This window comes from Catharus ustulatus, chromosome 26 (genome assembly GCF_009819885.2).
Source record: "Catharus ustulatus isolate bCatUst1 chromosome 26, bCatUst1.pri.v2, whole genome shotgun sequence".
Lineage (NCBI taxonomy): Eukaryota > Metazoa > Chordata > Aves > Passeriformes > Turdidae > Catharus > Catharus ustulatus.
Genome location: NC_046246.1, coordinates 6,846,900 through 6,870,191, shown reverse-complemented (window position 1 = coordinate 6,870,191; position 23,292 = coordinate 6,846,900). Strand labels below are relative to the sequence as shown.

General features: G+C 55.5%; 2 protein-coding genes across 2 annotated transcripts in view; both read right to left on the bottom strand.

The window, feature by feature from the left end:
* Positions 1–229: 229 nt before the first annotated feature.
* SELENON (selenoprotein N) lies at positions 230–13,227 on the bottom strand. Its single transcript, XM_033080591.1, has 12 exons — positions 13,114–13,227; positions 10,100–10,217; positions 8,935–9,062; positions 8,341–8,553; positions 7,662–7,786; positions 6,541–6,678; positions 5,225–5,306; positions 4,208–4,396; positions 3,212–3,317; positions 2,075–2,187; positions 1,394–1,495; positions 230–790 (listed from the first exon to the last, which is right to left on the bottom strand). The coding sequence occupies exons 1-12, from the start codon at positions 13,225–13,227 to the stop codon at positions 620–622; spliced, it is 1,599 nt and encodes a 532-aa protein (XP_032936482.1). The 3' UTR covers positions 230–619.
* A 4,142-nt stretch (positions 13,228–17,369) lies between these two features.
* The window catches only part of MAN1C1 (mannosidase alpha class 1C member 1), a 54,959-nt gene continuing 49,036 nt past the window's right edge, over positions 17,370–23,292 (bottom strand). Inside the window, exons 8-12 of the mRNA XM_033080589.2 lie at positions 21,267–21,382; positions 20,903–21,122; positions 19,884–20,056; positions 19,025–19,140; positions 17,370–18,681 (exon numbers count right to left, since the gene is read on the bottom strand). Of these exons, the coding sequence (XP_032936480.1) occupies positions 18,561–18,681; positions 19,025–19,140; positions 19,884–20,056; positions 20,903–21,122; positions 21,267–21,382 (746 nt within the window). The 3' untranslated portion in view covers positions 17,370–18,560. The remainder of the gene's footprint in view (positions 18,682–19,024; positions 19,141–19,883; positions 20,057–20,902; positions 21,123–21,266; positions 21,383–23,292) is intronic.

Genomic DNA, 23,292 nt, shown 5'->3' with positions numbered 1-23,292 from the left:
AGCTCAAAGCAAAAAAGGGGCAGAGCAGCAGCTCTGAGGAGCTCTGGGGAGGGATGGAGGGGTGGGGGACACTGGGGGGATCAGACCGAGCTGCACCAAACCCTGGTGGCCCCTCCTGGTGTCCCTGTGCCACCCTGAGGGGCACAGCCAGGATTGTCACCAAGCCTGAGGTGACACAGGGCACTGCTCAGAGCTCACCACAGCCCTGTCACACACACTGTCACTGTCACTGCCCAGAGCTGCCCCAGGACCCCAGGCTGGCCCAGCAGGGAGCAGGAGCTGCCCAGGGCTGCTGGCTCTGTCCTCACACGAGTGTTTGGTCTGAATGGCAACGCTGCTCACTGCTGAGTTCCACCAGTCTGAGCAGGAGCTGCAGAGAAATGGGGATGGGTGGCACAGCCCTGGGAATGGATTCAAGTGGTTTCACTCCTGTGACAACGTGCCTGAACTGAAAAAGGACAGGTTGTGTAAACTGGAACCACCTGGAGCTCAGCCCCAGCCTGGAACCACCTGCAGTTCAACCCCAACGTGTGCCAGGGAGGTGAGGAGGAGTTTGCTGTAACCAAAATAGATCTCTGAAATCTTTGGCCATCTCACTGGGGCATCCAGGTGCCTGCTTTTAGGGCTGCAGGTATGGCTCTGCTCTCTGCAGCCCTTCCTTCAGGAACTGGAGGTAAGTTGCTGTTGAAGGGTCTTCAAAATTGGTTGAGAAACTGAAGATGCTGCTTTCAACATCTTCAGGCTTCATGGATGTAATGTCCAGGAAATAGTTGGCATTGATGTGGTGAACCTGGCAAAGGAAAGAGATGAGAGGAGACTTGTAAAGGTCACAACAATTCCCCACCTGCTGCCTTGGCCTGCAGCCAGGACAGAGGTGACAAGGCACAGAATATTTCATTCTTTACAAATGCTAATTCAGGAACCAGAATTCAGCTCTGAATTTCACAGTCAAGAGAAAAAAAATGTGTGATCTTCCCCCAGGGGTGCTGACCTTGGCTTAGGTTAAGAAGAAGATGAATTGTGGAGGCTCAGCTCATGTCTGTGAGCCTGGGGGGCTGCAGAACCTGAGCTTCCAACACTTCCCACAGAGCTGGGAAAGGGGACACTGAGCCTCTGTGGCTGCTGGGGTCTGTCACAGCCCTCAGCCTCATGGGGACCCTGCAGGTGTGACCAGCTGGGGCCTGGCACAGACAGCAAAAAAAAAAAACCTACAGGGGCTTCCCAAAGCTCAGGGACAGAGAGGAATCACACTTGGCTCAAGCCTGCTCTGGCCCTGCAGAGCTGCTGCTGTTCTCTCTGAATAAAAACCCATTTGTCTCAGATTTCTGGGTGGAGGGACAGCCCCAGGTGTGCCCACCCTGCAGGGAATTGCACGGGGACAGCCCAGCCCTACCACGGTGCCGTTGGGGAGGCAGAGGATCATCTCCACAGGGAAGTTGTATTTCTCCAGGTGCAGCTTGGCCAGCTTGCTGTAGAACTCATTCTCTCTGTTGCTCTGCAGGGAGACCCCAAAAACACAGATCTGAACAGCCCAGAAGTGGCAGGATGGCACAGGGGGACCCACAGGAGGGAGGGAGGGAGCAGAGAGCCTGGCACTGTTGGTAGCTGGGACCTTTTCTCAAGCTGCTTTCCCATTCCCTTTCAGGCTCCCTCTCTCATTTCAGCTGCAGATTTTCTCCCCAGACAATAAAATCACCTGATCACAGGCACACCAAGCCTGATCCCAGCCTTTCAGTCTCCAGCTCAGTGACTGATCCCAGCTGACAGCACAGGCTCACAAGGGGGGGAGGCTCAGTCAGGAGCCTCAGGGTTCACACAGTTCTTTGGTCCTCTGGCTGTCCCCTGGGCTGCAGGGGACTCAGCTGATGGCACCAGAGGCCTTGGGCAGGGCTGTCTCACAGGGAAGCAGCTGGTTCAGCTTTAAAGCTGGCACAGGACAGAGCCAAGGGGGTCCCTGTGCACTCTGAGCCTGCCTCCCTCTGCTGTGTGCCCGGCCCAGGAACAAACCCCCGGCCCAGGAGGGAGCTCCCCCAGCCCTGGCACCCCCTGGCACCCCCAGCCCTGGCAGCCTCACCTGCAGCTCCTCCAGCTCCTTCACCAGGGACCAGGTGCTGACGAAGCTCTGGTTGAGCAGGGCGAGGATGGGCGAACTTTCCAGGACGGTTTCCCGGAGAGTTCGCCCCGAACCTGGGGCAGGAGGGGGCACAGGAGGCTTGGATGTTGTTTCCTGAGCTCACTGTCACCATGCTCAGTGCCAGCTGACTCTGGCTCCCCCTGCCCTCCCCACTGCCCTTTTGCAATTTTCCATGGCTTTTGTTCCCTACAGAGAGCTCAGCAGAGCCCAGGAGAAGCCAAGGAACCACCCCAGGTGCCACTTGCTGTCCATGCCCAGCACAGCCCAGTGCTGAGGGCTCTGCAGGGCACACAGGAGGGCACAGACCCTTCCCTTCCACCCACCCCTCCTGCTCCCCTGGCACAGAAACTCTCAGGCATTGAGGGGGAAAAGCTGCACACCAGGACAGCCCCAAGGCAGGGACAGCAGAGCCCCTTTCCCTGCCCTGCTGCCTCTCCCCCAGCAGGAAAGGGGAAGGGAAGGACCAGAGCCAAGCCTCCACCTCAACAAAGGTGACTGACTCATGATTGTCTCAGCTCCCATCAGGAATTCCCCACTCCCAGCTCCCATCAGGAATTCCCCACTCCCAGCTCCCACCAGTAATTCCCAGCTCCCACCAGTAACTCCCCATTCCCAGCTCCCATCAGGAATTCCCAGCTCCCACCAGTAACTCCCCATTCCCAGTTCCCATCAGGAATTCCCCACTCCCAGCTCCCACCAGTAATTCCCAGCTCCCCCCAGTAACTCCTCATTCCCAGCTCCCACCAGTAATTCCCAGCTCCCACCAGTAACTCCCCATTCCCAGTTCCCACCAGTAATTCCCCATTCCCAGCTCCCCCCAGTAACTCCCCATTCCCACCAGTAACTCCCCATTCCCACCAGTAACTCCCCATTCCCACCAGTAACTCCCCATTCCCACCAGTAACTCTCCATTCCCACCAGTAATTCCCCATTCCCAGCTCCCATCAGTAACTCCCCCCTCCCAGCCTCTGTCTGCTCAGCCCCTGCAGAGCCAGAACAAGTGACACCAGGCTCCCTGCTGGCTCCTGACCCCCAGCTCCCCTCCTGACCCCTCCAGCCACGCTGGCAATTCCTCACCTCAGCAGGACTGGTCATCCAGGGCACCCCAGAGCAGGATGGAGTGCACCAGCTTCTTCTCTGCTTGTGCTCTCTCAAAGGCCTCTGTGAAGGGCAGGTAGGAGATCTGGGGGCAGAGGGACAGGCTGAGGAGCAGCCACAGAACAGCCCCAACAGCAGAAGGAACCAGGCCCAGGGGTGACACACAGAGCTCAGCCTGCAGCAGGACCTGCAGATTCAAACTGTGGTGGTGTCCCCAGGGAGGCTGTGGCCCTGTCCCTGCACCTGCAGAGCCCTGGTGTCACACACTGCCAGCCTGGCTGCAGCCCCCCCTCAGCTGCTGGGAAACCTGGCCTGGAGATATTGATTCCAAAACCTGACCAGCCTGAGAAGTGGCAGTGAGGGAGCCTGCTGCAATCACTCAAGTGACAGGAACTGGAATGAACATCTTGGCAGCCTGAAGGGACATTTGTAAGCTCAGGCACAAGGAGGCAGCCACCAAAACGTGTCCCTTCAGCCAAGGAAGCAGTGACAGGCAGTGGCCATCTGCTGCACAGCCTGCTGGCATGTTCAATAGTCTGGGTGACCCAGAGCCATAAATCTGTGTCTGGCTGCAGGCTGCAGAGGCACAGGCACATGCTGTGCTCTCTGCTGATAAGGAAAGCTTGGCCCAGAGGCACCTGGCTGCTGCAGAAGCAATGCCAGAGGAAAAAACACTTGTGAGCAGCACCATTACCTGCCTGCTCCCAAATCACTGCAGCAGGCACTGACAAGAGGCAGAAGGATGAGCCCACAGCCCCAGGGTAATCCTGACATGGAGGCTGTGACCCCAAACCCCCTGGGACACCCCCAGACTCCCTGGGACACCCCCAGACTCCCTGGGACACCCCCAGACCCCCTGGGACACCCCCAGACCCTGCCAGTGCCCTGGGTGCTGCTCAGCCTGTGCCCTCTGCCTCTGCTGGCCCTGCAGGACAATCAATCCATGTGCCAAGGAGAGCCCAGCCCCTTCCTCACCTTCTTAAATGGGTACATGGCCACCTCCAGCCTGTGGGCTGCCTCCTGCCAGGGGATCTCCTGCTGCCAGCTGATCTCCTCAAACACAAACTGGATGGGCTCCCCTGAGGGGTCCCTGCTGTCCAGGACGTTCCCGTTCTCGTCGTGGATCACGCTGGGCACTGAGGGCCCTGTGGATTCCAGCTCCATCTGCAGGGAACAGGAGCCTTGGAGCTCTCCTGCTGCTCCTGGGCTCCAGCACAGCACCCAGATCCAACAGAACACAGGGCAGCTCCTGGTGAAGGCACAGCCTCATCTCCCACCTCCTGGAGCTGCATTCACCAGTGACACAGCAGGGAGGAATTTCATTTCCCTCAGTGCTCACTGGAAGTGCAGAATCCACGTTCCCACCTTCCCAATGGAAGTTACTGAGTGTGGGACACAGATCCTTTCAATCATCACCACCTGCAGGGCTAACTGGAAGCTCTTGCTGCTGTCACCAGCTCAGCCCTGGGAAGCCACGAGAGGGAGCAGCAGGAAAAGCTGCCCAGGAGCTTCCCTGTGGTTCTGAAATGATTCTGCTAAATCTGCTTTCCTGACTTTTGCCAATTAAAAATAAACACACAACTCTATTTTAGGGGAAAATGGGCATTCAGAATTCTGACTTAGGTTTGCTGTCCCAAGAGCTGGGATTACCACAAACCTTGTGCAGTTTCTAAATCCAGATCCACTGTTCATACTCTGCTCTGGGCTCAGGGCCTGGGTTCAGCTCCTCACCTTCCCTCCTGCCTGTCAGGCAATGTTTTAAAAAAGAAAAAAGTCTCCAAGAGCTGAGGATTCAACCCACACTGAGGGAAAAAGGAAAATACCAGGAGAGCAGGGGACAGACACAGCTGAATGGCAATTCTCCTGCTGTACTGAAATGATCAGAAAGCCCTGAGGAACGGGGGTCACAGAGGTTCCACAGCTCAGAGCTGTGGCAGCACAAACCCCAGAGGAGGAGCTGGCCAGGTGAGGAGCAGGGGGAGAGGCACAGACCTGGGGCAGGTATCCAATGTCCACCTCCATGCTGCTGCTCTCGCTCGCCCCGTACAGCCACTCCATGTCCACGTTCAGGGACCTGCAGGGGAGCCCAGATCAGCCAGGGCTGCAGCAAACCCCAACAAATGGGAACACCCTCGTGCCTCTGGAGAGCTCTGTGCTCCCAGCACAGCCCAGATCCCTGCTGGAGCAGGGCCCAGCCCCCACTGAGCACTCAGCAGCTCTGAGCTCTGTCAAACGGCAGCACACAGAGATGTCTTCGCTCCCTCTTCCTCCCCAGCACTGCACTCGCACATTCTGATCCTGCTGAACTTTTAGAAGTGGTTTTTTGGAAGCAAAAGGCTGCTGGCAGAGCCCAGAGTGTCTGCTGGCTGGAAGAAATGTGCTGACAGAGCCACCGGGGTTGAGTCGCCGGGGTAACGCTGTAATAGAATTTTCATTCCTGTCATGGGCAGAGATTTGGAGCTTCTTCCCTCTGAACAATTCCAGCTCCTTGCCAGAGAGCAGAACAAGCTGCTGCAAAGCTCTGCACACAAATCCTTAACCTCTGAGACTTCAGGCAAAAAAATCTGTGGGAGGAGGAGCATGAGGCCCTGCTGAATGTCCCTGGGGCTGTCACACCCTGCCCGTCCCTGCCCACCCTCCCAGCACCACGGGACAGCTCCTGGGCACTGATGGGATCCTCAGGCACAGCCCCTGGGCACTGATGGGATCCTCAGGCACAGCCCCTGGCACTGATGGGATCCTCAGGCACAGCTCCTGGGCACTGATGGGATCCTCAGGCACAGCCCCTGGGCACTGATGGGATCCTCAGGCACAGCCCCTGGCACTGATGGGATCCTCAGGCACAGCCCCTGGCACTGATGGGATCCTCAGGCACAGCTCCTGGCACTGATGGGATCCTCAGGCACAGCTCCTGGCACTGATGGGATCCTCAGGCACAGCTCCTGGCACTGATGGGATCCTCAGGCACAGCTCCTGGCACTGATGGGATCCTCAGGCACAGCTCCTGGCACTGATGGGATCCTCAGGCACAGCTCCTGGCACTGATGGGATCCTCAGGCACAGCCCCTGGCACTGATGGGATCCTCAGGCACAGCTCCTGGCACTGATGGGATCCTCAGGCACAGCCCCTGGGCACTGATGGGATCCTCAGGCACAGCCCCTGGCACTGATGGGATCCTCAGGCACAGCCCCTGGCACTGATGGGATCCTCAGGCACAGCTCCTGGGCACTGATGGGATCCCCAGAAATGCATTTACAGGCACCTGCAGAGCTCAGATTTCCAGGAGATGGGAGGGAAGGAGCTGTACCTGTTGTTGGGGACGAAGAGCCTGAAGTCCCTGACGTGGGAAGAGTCCTTGGACAGCACAATGTAACCTGTGAACTGCCCCGGGGAAAACCAGAAGGGGAAGTTGGGTGGCTCGTTCAGCTGGAATTCAGCGTGGATCCTGAAAGGAGAGAGGAGCCATAGCTGGGACCCTGCACTGCACTGAGAGCAGGGAAAAGCTGTCACCAGGCACCTGGAATGATGAACCTAAACTGGGCAAGAGAGGGGAGCTTAAATAGCTTCTCATGTCACACAGTGAAGAGGGTGAAAGGCTGGAACAGATGCCCTGGCTCAGGAGCATCTCCAGTATCCATGCCTTCTGGAATTGGGCATCCAGGAAGGATGGAATCCTTCATCATTCCTTGAAACACAGGGCCAGAACAAGACCCCTTCAGCCTGATCAGACACATCAAAGCTGTGTGTAACACTCCCAGTAAAAAATTCTGTAAACTTTCCCCCTTGGAAAGACACTCCACCCCCTGATTAACCTAAATCTAAGAGAATTCTTGCTAACCAGATTCTCCCCTTCCAACCAGGGTTAGTCCAAGGGTGATGTCCTGCATGAGGACACAGTGACACTGAACCACCCTCCCTTCCCTCTCAGCCCTGGGAACACCCTGCACACACCATCCCTCCTGTGCTCTGTGCCAGGGGCTCCTCCAGCCCCCTGGGCCAGGCTCAGGGCTGTCCCCATCCCTCTAGGCCAGACTCAGAGCTTTCCCCTGTCCCCTGTCCCAGGCTCAGGGCTGTCCCCATCCCTCTGGGCCAGACTCAGGGCTGTCCCCAGCTCCCTGTCCCAGGCTCAGGGCTGCCCCCAGCCCTCTAGGCCAGACTCAGGGCTGTCCCCTGTCCCCTGTCCCAGGCTCAGGGCTGTCCCCAGCCCCTGTCCCAGGCTCAGGGCTGTCCCCTGTCCCCCTGTCCCAGGCTCAGGGCTGTCCCCTGTCCCAGGCTCAGGGCTGTCCCCTGTCCCCTGTCCCAGGCTCAGGGCTGTCCCCAGCTCCCTGTCCCAGGCTCAGGGCTGTCCCCTGTCCCCTGTCCCGGGCTCAGGGCTGTCCCCAGCCCCCTGTCCCAGGCTCAGGGCTGTCCCCAGCCCCTGGGGCTCACCTGAAGGCAATGCTGTAGTAGAAGCTGCTGCTGGCCTGGATGCAGGCCACGGCTCCCTGAGGGGCAAAGCGTGTCCTGACGAAGGGCCGGGGGTGGAACATGCTCAGCAGCCTGTGGATGATCACCTGGGGAGGGTTGGGACAGCAGCAATGAGAGCTGTTCCTCCCCCAGCTGGGCAGGGAGGTCAGAGGATGGCTGTGATTGAACACCCAGCTCAGACACAACCTAATCACACCCCAAGGACACAAACAAGGCACTGCTGTCACAAATAAATCCATCCATGGTTTCTGTGCCATCCCCACGGCCTGCAGGATTCCAGCAGCTCAGGCACAACAGCAAACTGAGCTGCAAGGCTGCCTGCACCAGTGCTTCAGCCTTTGAAATGCAATCCCTGATCCCACCAGGCTCAGTCACCTCCAGCAGCAGCCAGGGCAGGGGATGCACAGCCAGGCTGAGCACACAGAGTCCCACCTGTCACCTAAAGGTGACACACAGGTCCCTTCTGAATCCTTCTTCCCACCACCCTCAGACCCCACACAATTAACAAAGATGCACTTACTCAAGTCAGCCTCACCCAGAGCTTTTCCTGCTCTCAGTTTTACCCCCACTCCTGGCTCCACACTACACAATTAGAACATCCAGGGACACACACACATAAAATCTGAGTTCCAGATCTCACCTCTTTGCCCTTGGGAGCTGGAGGGTAAAACCTGTTGTTGGAGAGATACCCAGTGAAGATGTTCAGCTCACTGGGAATTATCCACCACGGTTCCCCAAGTTCCAGATTATTCTTTGGAGGGAGGAAGGCTTTAAACTGCCTGGCAAGCAGGACACTCCTGGGGGCTGCTGGGGCTGTCCAGTTCCTCAGCCCAGACAGAGCCACATGAGAAATCTGTGAACAGAAATGCTGTCAGAGCCCAGAGTGCAGCCTGCAGTGTGCACTGATGTCATGGATGTAGGGAAAAATCACATCCCAAATTCTTGTTACCCCACCAAAACGTTCTGTCAGCCTCCAAGAATGTGAGTAACAGAGCAGAGGGGAGCATTGCCTGTAACACCACTGCTGTGCACTGAGGGAGGCAGAGCCAGCTCTAACTCCTGCTCCCACTCCCACCAAGGTGCTCTGAGTGCACTGAGACCCTGAAGTGCTGAGGGAGGCACGAGGGCCCTGCCACAGCAAATCCCACAGACTCAGCAGCCATGTCCCCTCCTGGGGCTGCTCCCAGCCCCCCAGATGTGCTCAGCCCAGAATTGGGGCCTGCAGGACACCTACCCCCAGGAAGCCATCCTTGCTCTTTGTCATTGTTTCCATCACCAAGGGCTGGAATTTGGCCACAATGGACAAAGTCTCCCCGTCCGGATCCGGCGTCTCCTCCTCAGAGTCTGAGACTGGAGCAACCCCTGCACAAAAGGAGAGCAATTCCAGCAACTCCAGCAACTCCAGCAATTCCAGCAACTCCAGCAATTCCAGCAACTCCAGCAATTCCAGCAGCTGTGTCCTCTCCCTCTCCTTTTAAACAACTGTCAAGTGATTGCACATTTATCCTGGCAAATCCAGGGAGTTTCCCAGTGTCCCCAGACAGCAGAACTCAGCTCCATCCCCAGCCCAGCTCTGGCTGCATGAACTGAAGAGGAAGGGAACCAGCTCAGTGGCTGTGCAGTGGGACAGGGTGGGTTCAGGTTGGATATTGGGCAGGAATTGTTCCCTGGGAGGGTGTGAGGCCCTGGCACAGGGTGCCCAGAGCTGCCCCTGGATCTCTAGCAGTGCTGGGCAGGGCTTGGAGCAGCCTGGGACAGTGGGAGGTGTCCCTGCCATGGCAGGGGTGGCTCTGAGGGGCTTTGAGGTCCCTCCCAACCCAAAGCATTCCCTGTTTCCCTGACTGCAAAGCCCAGACACACTCCCAGCCCCTCAGAGCCACCCCAGCACGTGCTGGAGCCGGTCCAGCAGAGCAGAAGCAAAGCCTGTCTGTGTCCCCAGTGTCCATTGTCATCCCCACACTCCTCCCTGCCTGGCACCAGCACAGCCACTTGCTCTGTGCTGATCCAGCTCCAGAGATGATCTCCCCTCCAGGAGAGGCTGCCCCAGCTGAATGGAGCTCTGTGACTCACTGCTGCTTTTGGCCTGGCCTGGCTGAGCTGGATTTGTTGTGTTCACCCATCCCAAATCCCCTTTAAGCTCCACACAAAGTAACTTATGTACTTTGCTAGTCCAGCAATGGGATCCTCCACCTTGTACAAACTGCACTTTGTCACAGTGGTGTCTGCTGCTTGAGCCTTTCCAGCAACATGGAAAGCTTCACAGCCTCTCCTCATGCAAATGGGACCCAAACCAGCACCCAGAAAACGAAATAAATGAAATATTCAGTGAATTCAGGCTGTGGAGTTGGTGGTGATTGGCTCTGTGCAGGGAGGGCTCTGCAAGGCAGACAGGAACCCACCTGTGAGCTTCTCAGCAATGGGCTTGAACTCCTCTGGGCTCAGGTACAGGTCCTTGTTTGTGTCCAGGGAGGAGAAAAGGAACAGCCCCTCATTCCCCAGGGACTTCAGAGCCAGCTCCTGGTTTGGGAAGAAGAGGCAAGTGAGATTTTGTTGGAACAAAAGCCCACTCTGGCCCCTCTGAGTCAATCCCCATTCTTGCCAGCACATCCAGGGAAAGATGAACAGCCCTTGGCAGGATTTGGTGCCATTTGCAATAGGGATCCATGTCCAGAACTGCTGCCACGAGGACACTGAACCTACATCTGCCTGAGTAATTCCAGCTCAACCATTTGCTCACGTCCAGTGCCTTTTGCCAGAAAAATTCCCATTTTCTCCAGCCAGCCAGTCCTAAACCTGCAGACATTGGGAGCACCTGGAGGTGGTGATTGCTATGAACTGATGTGCACAGAAACAAAGGCAGCCAGACATGTGAGGACCACCTTCCAAAAGCACAAAGGGACTGAGCTGAGCCTTTGGAATTGTAACTTCCATTCGTGGTGGGATCCACACCAGCACCCACACCCTCCAAACCTCCAGCCTCAGAACCACACGGAATATTTTGGCTCCCAGCTCCCTCAGCCATCCATCAGGGAGTCACAGAAGCCACAATCCTCTCCAGAAATTTCCACAGCTTCTCTGTGCCTCAGTTTCTGCCTCTGCAGAGTCCCCTCAGGGCTCACCAAGGTGATGCCAGAAGGGCTCTGGATGCTTCCAGACATTTCCACTCCACAGTCTGATGGGAAAGGGACAATTTGGAGCTGCAGGCTGGTGTGAGAGGAGGGACAGAGAGCAGGTGAGACAGCCCTCAGTGCCAGCCAGCCCTTGGCACATCCACCAGCCTGCCCTGGCACCCCCAAAAAGCCCAGAGCTGGGAGCACACTCTGTGATCCTGCTGTTCCTGCCTGCCTGCTCTGCACTGCCTGCAGCTCCACCAGCAGCCCCAGAGCTCCTGAACCCGTTTATTTATTCTCCATCTGCTGCCTGCCAGCCTGAAGCAGCACTAATGCAGCCTGGAAGGCTTTGCTCCCATCAGCTGCAGCTACAAAAGCACTTGAGAGCCTTCCAGGGCAGTTCCAGGGCTGAGACAGACTGAAACAGAGAGTCTGCAACTCAAAATGAAGATGTGGATGAGGACACGGCCAAGGACATGAAAAAATGAAGTTTTTTGTGCACGGGGACAATGCACTGTGGGCTGCCCACAGTAAACCTGTTTTTATTTATGAATGGATGGGGATGAGCATCCATGGTTCTGGAAACAGGTGACAGCTCTGCTGAGCTCCTGGCTGCAGGTGTGACACATCTGCCAGGGTCTCACAAGCCTCGTTCCAGGCTCCAGGACCCCTCCCAGCTCCAGATCTCACCTGTGCTGGGCACACAGGTCATGAACTGCGAGCTCTGCTGGGCTGGGGGGCAGCTCAGGGCCCTGGGCAGGGAGCAGAACCCTCCCCTGGGCAGGGCAGGCTGGGCTGGATGTGTGCTGAGCTCTGAAGGGATGCTCCATTGCCTCTGCTCTCCTCAGCACAACCCTGCTGATGGATCTTTCACAGCCTCTCCTCATTTTACACTTCACAGGCACAGACCCCGAGGGATGGGGTTGGAATTTGTATTGCTGGAATGTGGGGAAAAGTCATTTTTCCCCTCAGGAGAGAGCCACAGGGACACGGGAACAGCTCAAAGACAGCAGGACACGAGGTGGGATCACAGGAACTGGACATCTCCATCCCAAAGCAGTGTCCAGGCACGGCCACAGCCCTGGGCTGCACTGACCAGTGACCACCTGGGAGCCAGCAGAGCCCACCCAGCCGGAGATAAAACCCCAACCACGGAGGAACAAAGGCTCCCATGGAGAACATTCCAGTCCTGCTGCACTGGGATGACAAAAATGATGTTTAAAAGCAGAGAGAGACGTCAGGGCTTGGCCTTCTGCTTTCCGATAACACTCACATCAAAGAAAGTTCTCAGAACTTGTTGGTTTTTTCCTTGCTCTTTTTAATCTGGGATTATAAAGAGGACAACTTGTCTGTTTGTGCCAGAGGGGTAAAACGGGCTCCCTCAGCCCCGTTACAGCTCCTTCAGCCCGGTTAAGGCTCCTTCAGCCCGGTAAAACCTCCTTCAGCCCCGTTACAGCTCCCTCAGCCCGGTAAAACCTCCTTCAGCTCGGTTTGGGCTCCCTCAGCCCGGTTACAGCTTCCTCAGCCCGGTAAAACCTCCTTCAGCTCGGTTTGGGCTCCTTCAGCCCGGTAAAACCTCCTTCAGCTCAGTTTGGGCTCCTTCAGCCCGGTAAAACCTCCTTCAGCCCCGTAAAACCTCCTTCAACCCGGTAAAACCTCCTTCAGCCCCGTAAAACCTCCTTCAACCCGGTAAAACCTCCTTCAGCCCGGTAAAACCTCCTTCAGCCCGGTAAAACCTCCTTCAGCCCGGTAAAACCTCCTTCAGCCCCGTAAAACCTCCTTCAGCCCGGTAAAACCTCCTTCAGCCCGGCTTGGGCTCCCTCAGCCCGGTAAAACCTCCTTCAGCCCGGCTTGGGCTCCCTCAGCCCGGTAAAGCCTCCTTCAGCCCCTTACAGCTCACTCAGCCCCGTTACCCCTCTCTCAGCTCCATTATCCCTCCCTCAGCCCCGTTCCGGCTCCCTCAGCCCGGTTATCCCTCCCTCAGCCCCCTTACAGCTCCCTCAGCCCCGTTATCCCTCCCTCAGCCCCGTTATCCCTCCCTCAGCCCCGTTATCCCTCCCTCAGTCCGGTTTGGGCTCCCTCAGCCCCGTTATCCCTCCCTCAGCCCCGTTATTCCTCCCTCAGCCCCGTTACCCCTCTCTCAGCCCCGTTATTCCTCCCTCAGCCCCGTTATCCCGCTCCCTCAGCGCGGCGCCGCCGCCTCCCCTCACGCAGCCCAGGCCGGCCGCGCCCGCCATTCCCCCTCCCTCCCTCCCTCCGCCGTCCCCGCCCCTGCCCGGTACCCGCTCCCCGCTCCCCGGTACCTGCTGCCGCGCCGCCTCCATGTCCCGGTAATACTTGACGGCCACCAGCGCGGCCAGCAGGGCCAGGAGCAGCGCCAGGCGCGGAGGAGCCGGCCCGGGCCCCGGCCCCGCCATCGCGCCGGGCCCGCGCCGCGGAGCCGCCATGGCCGGGGGAGGCGTCAGGCGGGCGAGGAGGGGCTCGGCCGCCGGAAAAAAAAAACCCCTTTTCTGTGTTAAATCAGCGCTGCTCCGTCAGAGGAAGGGTGGTTTTGGTGTTAAATTACCTGCGGCCGGTCAGGGGAAAAGATGTTTTAGTGTTAAATCGGCACCGCGCCGACAGGGAAAAGATCGTTTTGGTGTTAAATGGCCGGCGGCCGCTGAGGGGAAAAATGTGTTTTAGTGTTAAATCCCCGTCGTCCCGTTAGGGAAAACGTCTTTTTAGTGTTAAATGAGCGGCACTCATCAGGAAAAAAACGCGTTTTAATGTTAAATGAGCGTTTGTTCAGGAAAAAGCAGTTTTTAGGCTGAAATGTCTCTGCTGTGAGGGCTCTGGGGGGGTGAATCCTCCCCAGCGTTCTCCAAGGATTTTCCCTTTATAATCGATGAGAGAGAGGGGTGTGTGTCCATCCCCACATTTCCACAGTGGCATCTCAATTAAGCTTTTTTTTTTTAAAGAACAAACCCCTGAACTTTGGTGCTTCCCAAACCCAGCCGTATCCTGCACTTTTACTTGGTTATAGCTGGCCAAAAGGGGTAATTTTTAAATAAAACAGTTCAGTGATCCTGCTGAGGTTTGAGCCCTAGGGATGGGGATTCGGGGATGGTGCTCCAGCCTCATCCCTGTATTTTGGGTCATTTTTACCACCATGCCACATTTTGGCTCAAACTTTTCCCCCTCCGTGTGTTTTCAGTGCCCTGCAGCTCCCTCCATGCCGTGGCATTGCTGTCACGTTGTCCCTCAGCGGTGGCAGGGCCAAGACACACACATATATTTATTTATTCGTTTTAATCCCTCCCCATTCCTCATCCTGCTGCTCCTCTGTGTTTCCAATCCCCGACTGCTGGGGAAGATTTGTGCTGCAGGGCCAACAGCAGCGAGTGTTTGATCTCTCCGAGGGTAGCAGGGAACGTCAGCGTTTAATCCTTTGAAGCTCTGCTGTATCCTAAGCCTGCCTAATCGTTTTTGTTTTAGGTTTAAAGAATCTCGAGATGGGGATGAGCGAGAGCATGACCAAGCCATTAAGAGAGGAGGAGGGAGGATGAGGATGGCAGCAGGCAGAGGAGCCCAGCAGTGGAAACAAGTGGGAGATTTGTGGTTTAAGTCAGCGTTGTGCTCAGGGAGGAAGAAGAAAGTTCCACAGCAGAAAAGTTCCCTGAAACTCTGCTCCATAAAGAGGGAGAGGATTAGCAGAGCATGGAAATGATGGAGCAGGAACAGGTGGGGGTGAGCAGATGTGCTTTAAATCCTGCAGAGCTGCTGCTTCCCTGGAATAACCCAGCAGGAATAACCCACAGAATGTGACAGGGTGGGGAGGGTTTGGGGCAGAATAAATGTCCTGGTTTGTCTGGGGCAGGAGAAATGTCCTGGTTTGTCTGGGGCAGGAGCTGCTGGAGGTGATTCTCTGTGGATGATGAGAGCCACAAGGGCTCATTTTACACCTGAACCATTCCCAGTGTCACCAGCCACCTCATAAAGATGAGAAACAGGGGAATTATTTGATGGGAAAGACAAAAGGTGAAATAATTCAGGCTGGCTGCTGCTCCTCAAAAGAGAACAAACCCAGCAGCTCCTGGCTCTCCACTGCTGGGTCCTGGGATTGCAGCACTCAGGAAGAATGTTAAATATCACACATCTGCTGTGGGGCCCACCCAGGCACACCTGGATCAAAGGGAATCCTAAAAATAATAACAGGGAAGATTTTCACCCAGCAGGAAGAACTATGCCAGATTTCCCCTTGGTCAGAAGGGAGAAAGTTGGGCTGAAAATCAGGAAAATGGTGAGGGGTTGGAAGCAGCAGGGGGGAAAAACTCCAGAGGAACAAGGAGCATCCAGGTCTTGAAGGGGACAAGAAAATCAGAGGTGATAAAACTTCACAGCCCTGGAAATCAGAGAGTTCATCCCAGAAAAAGCAAAGGAAATGGGAATTGGAGGCATTTCAAAGCAGAGCATTTCAAACCCTTCAGCTGCAGAGCAGGAGCCAATTCCTGCATTCCCAGCTCCTCCTTGGCCTCTCCTTCCCAGGAACCTGAAGGAAATCCTTCACAGAGCAGCAGTTTTGTGGAGAGGGATCCAGATCTCCGCAGGGAATGAAGCCAAAGCCCAAATGTGCTCAGCTGAGGAGCTGCTGGAGCTCAGCTGGCACTGGGAGCCAGGGCTCGTGCATCACAATCAGATAAAGGGATCACATCAAAACCTACATGGAAAAATACTCTGGCTGCCAGGCTTTTGAATCCAATAACCAATTCTGCTGAAAACCTTCCAGGGGAATTTAATCATGCTGTAAAAATGAAGTGTGGGTTACAAAAAGGTGCATTTGTTTTCTGGATGGTTTTGTCTGATCTCTGTGCAGGCAGCCTGTGGTTGTACAAGTGAGAGGGAAGAGTCTTCCCCTCCACCACTGATTAAAGTTTCTGTTATCAGAACTTCATTTACAGGAAATTCCTTCTGATACAAAGGGAGGCCACAAGCTCTGATGGTGAAAATTAAGATGGTAATCACAGTTCCTGAGGTAAAGTGGAATGTTCCAGGGGAAATAACCCAGGCTGGTGGCATTGCCTGGTGACTCCAGGCAGGAAAAAAAGACAAAAACCAACAGAATTCCCACAAACCTGAGGCTGGAAGGCAGGACAGCAGCTGCAGGATGCAAATCTCCCCAGATCCTTCCCATGGGCATTTAACCAAACCCTGGTTCATGTAACTCCATTTAACCAAACCCTGGCTCAGTGTAACTCCATTTAACCAAACCCTGGCTCAGTGTAACTCCATTTAACCAAACCCTGGCTCAGTGTAACTCCATTTAACCAAACCCTGGTTCATGTAACTCCATTTAACCAAACCCTCGCTCAGTGTAACTCCATTTAACCAAACCCTGGTTCATGTAACTCCATTTAACCAAACCCTGGCTCAGTGTAACTCCATTTAACCAAACCCTGGTTCAATATAACTCCATTTAACCAAACCCTGGTTCATGTAACTCCATTAACCAAACCCTGGCTCATGTAACTCCATTTACTCAGCTGCTCCAGGCCTGCAAACCAAGGGGTTCCCTCTGGCAGGAAAACCCCACCTGGAGGAGGAATTTGGGGTGGGATCCAGGAGGGGAAGGGAGCAGCAGGAGCATTTCCAGCAGGACAAACATCCCCAGCACCTGCATTGCTGTGGGACACAAAAATCCAGGGCAGGCCTTGGATCAAAGCTGATCCTGGGAGCAAATCTTAACTCCTGCTAAGCACAGGCAGGCTGAGCTCAGAGCCTGGGGTTAATCCTGGGGATTTCAGGGGATAGCTGGGAGCCCAGGCAGAGCAATCTGCAGCTACCTTGGCACCAAAGGATTGCAAGGAAAAGCTTCAGCTGTGCCTGGCATGGAGTCCTGGGGGAGCTTTGCCTCCTCAGGGCAGCTCAGGCAGCTCCAGGTTCGTGCTGTGGCCACAGGAAATCTCCACTGCAAAGCTGTGGGATGGAACCCAACCATGGGGCTCTCTGCTCCTGAGAAACTCCCCCTCAGTGTTTATTTGGGGGCTTAAATTGTGCCAGGCAGAGTGTTCTGTGTTGTTCCCAGAGCAGGCCATTCTTATTTAAGAAATTCCTTTAATCCATTATCAAAATCCTCTGAGCTACAAGAGCTTCCCCAGCCCCAAATCTCCCGGATAACACAGCTCACTCCCAAGATGTTTATTTACCAATAACCACTCCTCTAGGCCAGGCTTAGCAGCAGCAGCTTTATCCCTGGGATAATGCTAAGTCCCCATCTGACAATCTTATTTCTCTCAGGGAATTACAAAGGCAGGAATTTAGAAACAACATTTTCTGTTTTCACAACTTGCTCAAAGCGACTTTATTTTCCCCCAAGCTGCTGAATGAACCAATTGTCACGAGGATGTCACAAGGATGAACAAAAATGTTCCATCCCCCAGGGCCTCAGCTCTGCAGTGATCACAGGGAATGCTGATCCCACATCCAGCAGTGTAAGAGAGCTGGGAATTGCTGTCAAACACTGCCTGGATTCCCCTAGAAATCAATTCCTCCTGCACAGAACTCTTCAAATCCACCAGCACTGTCTCATTCCCAGCATGGAGTAACTGGTCTGACCAACCTCCACAGGTTTTTTATTTTACAAGACTTTTATTCTGTTTCACAGATCTGACTATTACAGCAGGAAAATTATTACAAGTGACTCGTAACATTTAGTTCCAAATAAAAGTAGAAAAACACAAAAAAAAACCCAGAAAAAGGAAAAGTTAAATGGGATGTGATGGGTGGTAAATGTGTTTTAAGAGCACAGAAAAAAAGTTCATAAAAATACAACAGGAGCAAGGATTTTGCAGCCAGGTTTTGGTTGAGTTCCAGTTTAGACAGCACAGAGTCACAGAATGGCTGAGCTGCACTCTGGGGTGGCCCTGTCCCTGTCCCTGTCCCTGCTCAGCCCCAGGGCTGTCCCTGTCCCTGTGCAGAGCTCCAGGGTGCTCTGCTGGAGTTTTCCCCTCCCTGCTGCCCTCAGCACCCACCAGAGCTGCCCTGGACCTCCCTGGGGGCTCAGCAGCAGGAGGAACAATCACAATCCACAATCACAACCCACTCCAGAGCTCCTGCCCTGCTCCTGTCCTGCTGAGTGACCCCTCAGGCTGCTCCAGGCCCCCACGAGGAGCAGGGCCTGGAATCTGCAAATTCCAGCCTGCTCCTGTCCATGGAGGGTCTGATCCTTTATTTTCCCACTAAACCATCACCTTTCCCTGGCCCCTCCTCACTGCTGAGCTCCTCAAGCCCCAAGAATTCCACACCAAGGCCAATTCCCCTGTCCCTCCTGGAGAGCCCCCAGAGCCCAGCACCAAACACTGGAACTGTTCACTGGAAAGGGGAGAAATCCAAGAGCAGGTAAAAGGCAGAAATGAAACAGAGAAAGGAAAGGAGGATGTGTGTGTGTGTGTGTGTGTGTAAAGTCTATTTTATGGCAAACTTCCAGTCCTTTGGCCACTATAAAGCAAAATCAGTGATTTCATATAAATTCTCTGTATAAAGGAATGTCTATGAACTGTGTACAGTATGGCCCAGAATAAACATCTCACCATCAGCCTAATAGAGCTCCTCACAGAGGAAAAGAAGGTGCTTTAGTCATGGTTCATCTTCCCAAGGAAATCCTGTCCACAGCTGGACCAGTGCCCCAAATGCCATTTCAGGAACAGCAGGGATCCCTTCAGTGGGAAGGAAGAGCAGAGTGTGCCCAGGCTGGGGGGCAGAGCTGGGCAGGGCCTCAGGGCTGCTCTGCTGCTCTAAAGTCTGTGTGGTTGATGGGCAGGGGGTGAGCCTCGGTGTTGAACACCCAGTCCTCCAGGGACAGCACATCATCTTCACAGAACAGAAGATAGAGGTACCTGGAGCCAGGAGAGGGACACACGGGGTCAGAGCTCAGCTGCAGGGTGTGCTGGGGCTGCTGCTCTGCCCTGCAAATCCCCACCTGCATCCCCAGCACTGCAGGGCCCTCCAAACCCAGCAGCAGGAAACTCCCAAAGTCTGAGTTTGGAAATTCCCAGAGCTTTGCAGCCTTGCCCAGTGTCCCCCCTAAATGGGTTGGCTTGGAAAGATCCCAAAATCTCCTCTCATTCCATCCCCCTGCCCTGGGCAGGGACACCTCCCTGGAAGAGGAGACTTGCCCCTGGTTATTTGGAATTTAGCAGGAATTGTGCTGCTCTGCAGGGCCCTGGGACTCAGACTTACTTCAGGGTCTCTGCCAGGAAGAAGCTCTGCTGCATGTTGTCGTGGGTGGGCGTGGTGCTGTAAACATCCCTGATGCCAGAGAATCCAGATTCCACCCTGCAGTGCTTCTCCAGGGCCTGGGGGAGCAACAGGAGCTCAGCAGGACCTGAGCAGTGTGGGGTCCCAGCCCGATTACAAACCCAACCCCAGCTCTCCTGTCCCTCCCTGAGCTGCTCAGGGCTCCTCCACACTCTGGGATCAGGCTGGCTCTAGAGAACAGCTCAGGGAGAAGGAAACATCCACAGGGAGACAACAAACACCCTGAACTGAGGCATTTGTGTATTCCTGCCCCATTGCTCACAGGTTTGGGGTCCTGCCCCATTGTTTGTGGGTTTGGGATCCTGCCCCACTGTTTGTGGGTTTGGGATCCTGCCCCACTGTCTGTGGGTTTGGGATCCTGCCCCATTGTTTGTGGGTTTGGGATCCTGCCCCACTGTTTGTGGGTTTGGGATCCTGCCCCACTGTTTGTGGGTTTGGGATCCAGCCCCATTGCTCACAGGTTTGGGATCCTGCCCCACTGCTCATGGATTTGGGATCCTGCCCCACTGCTCATGGGTTTGGGATCCTGCCCCACTGTTTGTGGGTTTGGGATCCTGCTCCATTGCTCATGGGTTTGAGAACAATTTGGGTTGAAAGGAACCTGAAAAATCCCCCATCTCCACCCCCCTGCCATGGACAGGGTCCCCTCTCACTAAGCCAAACCCCTCAGAGCCCCACCCAACCCAGCCTGGAGCATTTCTGACCTATCTCAGAACTGAAATTCCCCTTTGCAGTGACTGCAGTGCAGCAGCCCCGAGCTCAGCGCTCCCTGCAGCCTTACCTGCACCACCTCCCAGCCCCAGAGGCGGTACTTGGGATGGTGGGTGAGCCTCCAGAGGTACATGTAGCTCTCCACCACCTCGGGCCGCAGGATGTAGTAGCGCTCGCTGAGCCGCGTGGCCGTGGCCTCGCTGCCCGCGTCGAAGCGGAACGCCTCGGGGCCCAGCTTGGTGTCTGGGGACAGGGACACACACAGTGTCACTGCACTGCCAGGCCAGCACAGATCAGTGCCTTGTGCTGCTCAGGGTGCCAGTGTTCAGCTCCTGCTGCTCTTTGTTGGCAATCCCAGTGCACTGTCCAGCACTCAGATCCCTGCTTCCAACACAACCCTCTCCCTGCTGGAAAACTTTTGTTCAGGAGGGTGCCCAGAGCATCTGGATGCCTGGAAGTGTCCCAGGCCAGGCTGGGCACTGGGGTTTGGAGCAGCCTGGCACAGCTGTCCCTGCCTTGGAGTTTATTGTCCCTAGCTTGGAGTTTATTGAGCAAACAGGCTGGGCACCAAACTGGGCTGGTGGGGAAGGTGAGGAACAACCCCTGGGTGCAGCTGGGGACAGAGCTGTGCCTGGCAAGGTCCTGGAGAGCTGCAGCCTCACAGGAGCTGCAGAGATGCCTGCAAGGGAATGAGTGTCCAGAGCAGCTCCTGCAGGCAGGGAACCAACCCAGTCCCTCATCTCCACAGCTCTGGGTGCTCCAAGAAATTGTCCTGAGCTTGTGGAACAAAGACTCAGAGAGCTGGAGAGGCTCAGCAATTCCATTTCCCTGCAGGTCTCCAGCCCTGCCCTGCTGGGTTTCTCAGCTGCTCTCTCCACAAAGGGACACTCTCAGTTAACCCCTCGTGGAAGGACAGCCTGGGCTGGGAGGCAGGACCAGGATTCAGCCCCAGGAGCTCACAGCTACCTGTCCCTCTGTCTCTCTGCTCCAAGCACATTTCTGTCCCTTCTGTCCCATCCCAGGGAGCCACAGCAGGGCTGCAGATGCTGCTGAGGCACAGCCCCCCCTGCCAAGGCAGCCCCAGGGTACCTGAGCGCGTGTAGGACTCGTGGCAGGTGCTGGTGATCTCTGCTGCCAGCTCCATGTGCCTCTGCCTGCTGTCCTGGGGCCCGTGCTGGGCCCCCAGGGCTATCATGCCCCCAGAGAAGCAGGCCAAGTGGCCCATCTTGTGATCCAGGATGCCACCCCTCCACTCAGCGATGTAGGTCAAGCCTCCTGCAGATTTTTTCACCAAATGCTTTTCTATTGCCTAAAGGGATGAAAATCAGGATTTCAAGGGAGAAAACTTCCTCAGTGTTAGAGGAGTGAAACCCAAACACTTATCCTGAAGGTCTGAAGCCTTCTTATGAGCTGTGTCCCCCCAAAAAGCAGAGAGCAGCTCCTGGCTCCTCACCTCCAAGGCATCATCGTACATCTTCTTAGCTTCAGAGTCCTTCTTGTCTGACATCAGCCAGGATTTGATGAGATATTCATAAAAGCTGTCCCCCAGCCCCCCGATGGAGACGTGGTCTGTGGTGGGAGAGGCAGAAAAGAGCTTCAGGTTCGTGGTGTACAGTGAGCAGCTGCTGCACAAAGGGGAAACAATCACGTCCTATTTAATGCCCTTGTTCTCTCCTTCCTCTCCCCAGCTTCCTGGGGACAGCTTGCAGCATTGCTTTTCAGAAAGGAAGAAAGGTGGAAAGTGCAATCAGGAGAAAAATGTTCTGTCATTTTGCAGAGCATTAGTATCCCTTAGCAGAAGCATTCAGAGCCCTCATTTTACAAGTTATTTATACTGCAACGTGAAGATGCTTCCTGTTTATGGAGCCATCACCATAAATCCACCCTCATAAAGCAGAGGCAGTGGTGGCTGTGGATGGATTTCACGTGGATGGAGCCCCTGGGAGCTGTGTCCCTGCCTCAGGGGAGGAGGGAGAGGTGCTGGATGCCACAGAGCTGCCAGCAGGGCTGTGCAGGCTGGGGCTGGCACAGCAAAATGATCAAGTCAGGTCCAGGGATGTGCCCTCATCTTTTCCTCTGCACAAATCCCATTTCTCAGGCTGCTCAGAGCAGCCCTGCCCTGGCCCTGCAGTGTGAAATGGGTCTGACAGCTGCAGCTCTGTGCTGGGGGAGCTGCTGGGTGCACTCACAGCTTCCAGGGGAGCAGCAGCAGCTTCTCACCCTTCCAAGCAGTCAAGCACTCCCGTTTTTAGGGGAGCAAAGCCAATTCCCCTCCCTGGCCTGAGCCCTCCCTGCTCCTGAGCAGTGCCCACCCTCCTTTCCCAGCTCAGCACAGGCAGCAGGAGCTCAGAGCTGCTCTGATCTTTGTTTCCCCTCTCCCTGTACACAGATGAAGGATTATTCCAAATGCTGGATGCTCCCAGCAGCACAAACCAAGAGGCACACATCCTGTCCTGACCTGGAGAGCAAACATCCCTGACACACTGTGTCCAGTGATCCAGGGAATAATCCCTGGCAAAACAATGAGATTAAACAGCAGCCCTGCGTGCCAGGAGCCAGGGCAGAGGATTTGCAAACACAGCCTGCCTTGAAAGAGCAGCTCTGTGATGCTCAGAGTGTCATTCATGGACTCACAGAGCTGCAGCCCTGCTGCACAATTGTTTTCCATATGGCAGCAGCCCTGGCAGCGTTTGCCTCCCAGGCACAGTGCATAAATCAATCCCTGCCCTCAGCAGGGCCTGGGCTCTCATTTCCCTGAGGAACTCACAGAGGTGAATCTTCATTTCCAAAGCTGCTCATTTAGCCAGCTCAAAGGGAGACCTTTTAAGAAAATCACAGTGATTTCAAGGCAAGCAGCTTCCTGCAAAGAGCTTTAATGACAGGAGGGGAAATGAGAGCCTGGCCCTGCAGGTGCCTCCTGCTCTGCTCTGTTTGTCCCCACTGGAGATGCACGAGGGGCTGATCCCCATTTTCCCTCCCTGGAATGTGGAGTCAGATCCCAAGGTCACCTCCTGAGCAGCCTGAGGAAGTGTCAGGAGCCAGGGAATGTCCTGGGGCAGGAATCTGCCTGTCCCAACACAAGCAAGCAGGGAATGCACAGCACCACCAGGCCCCTCTTACAGCAGCAAGTTCAGGGCTGTGAAATCTGCAGACAGAAAATAGAACTGGATGTGTGGCAGAGGAGATGAGGGATTCCTCCCAGCACCAAGCAGCTCTGGTTTCACAGGACACTGTGGCCATCCCACACACCTGGCTGGGACCAGCCCTGCAGTTAAAGGTCAGGGATTGCTCACAGCCACAGCTCTGGCCCTGCCTGCTGCCACCAGAGCCCTGAGAGCAGCAGGGGAAAGGGCTGCAGTGATCCAGCCCAGCCAAAAGTGCAACAAAGCCTGGGGACAGCAGGGAATGCAAGGACTCAGAGCAACCTGCCTGGATCAAAAGTGTCACCCACTGACAGCTTCAGAGCAGGCTCTGCAGAG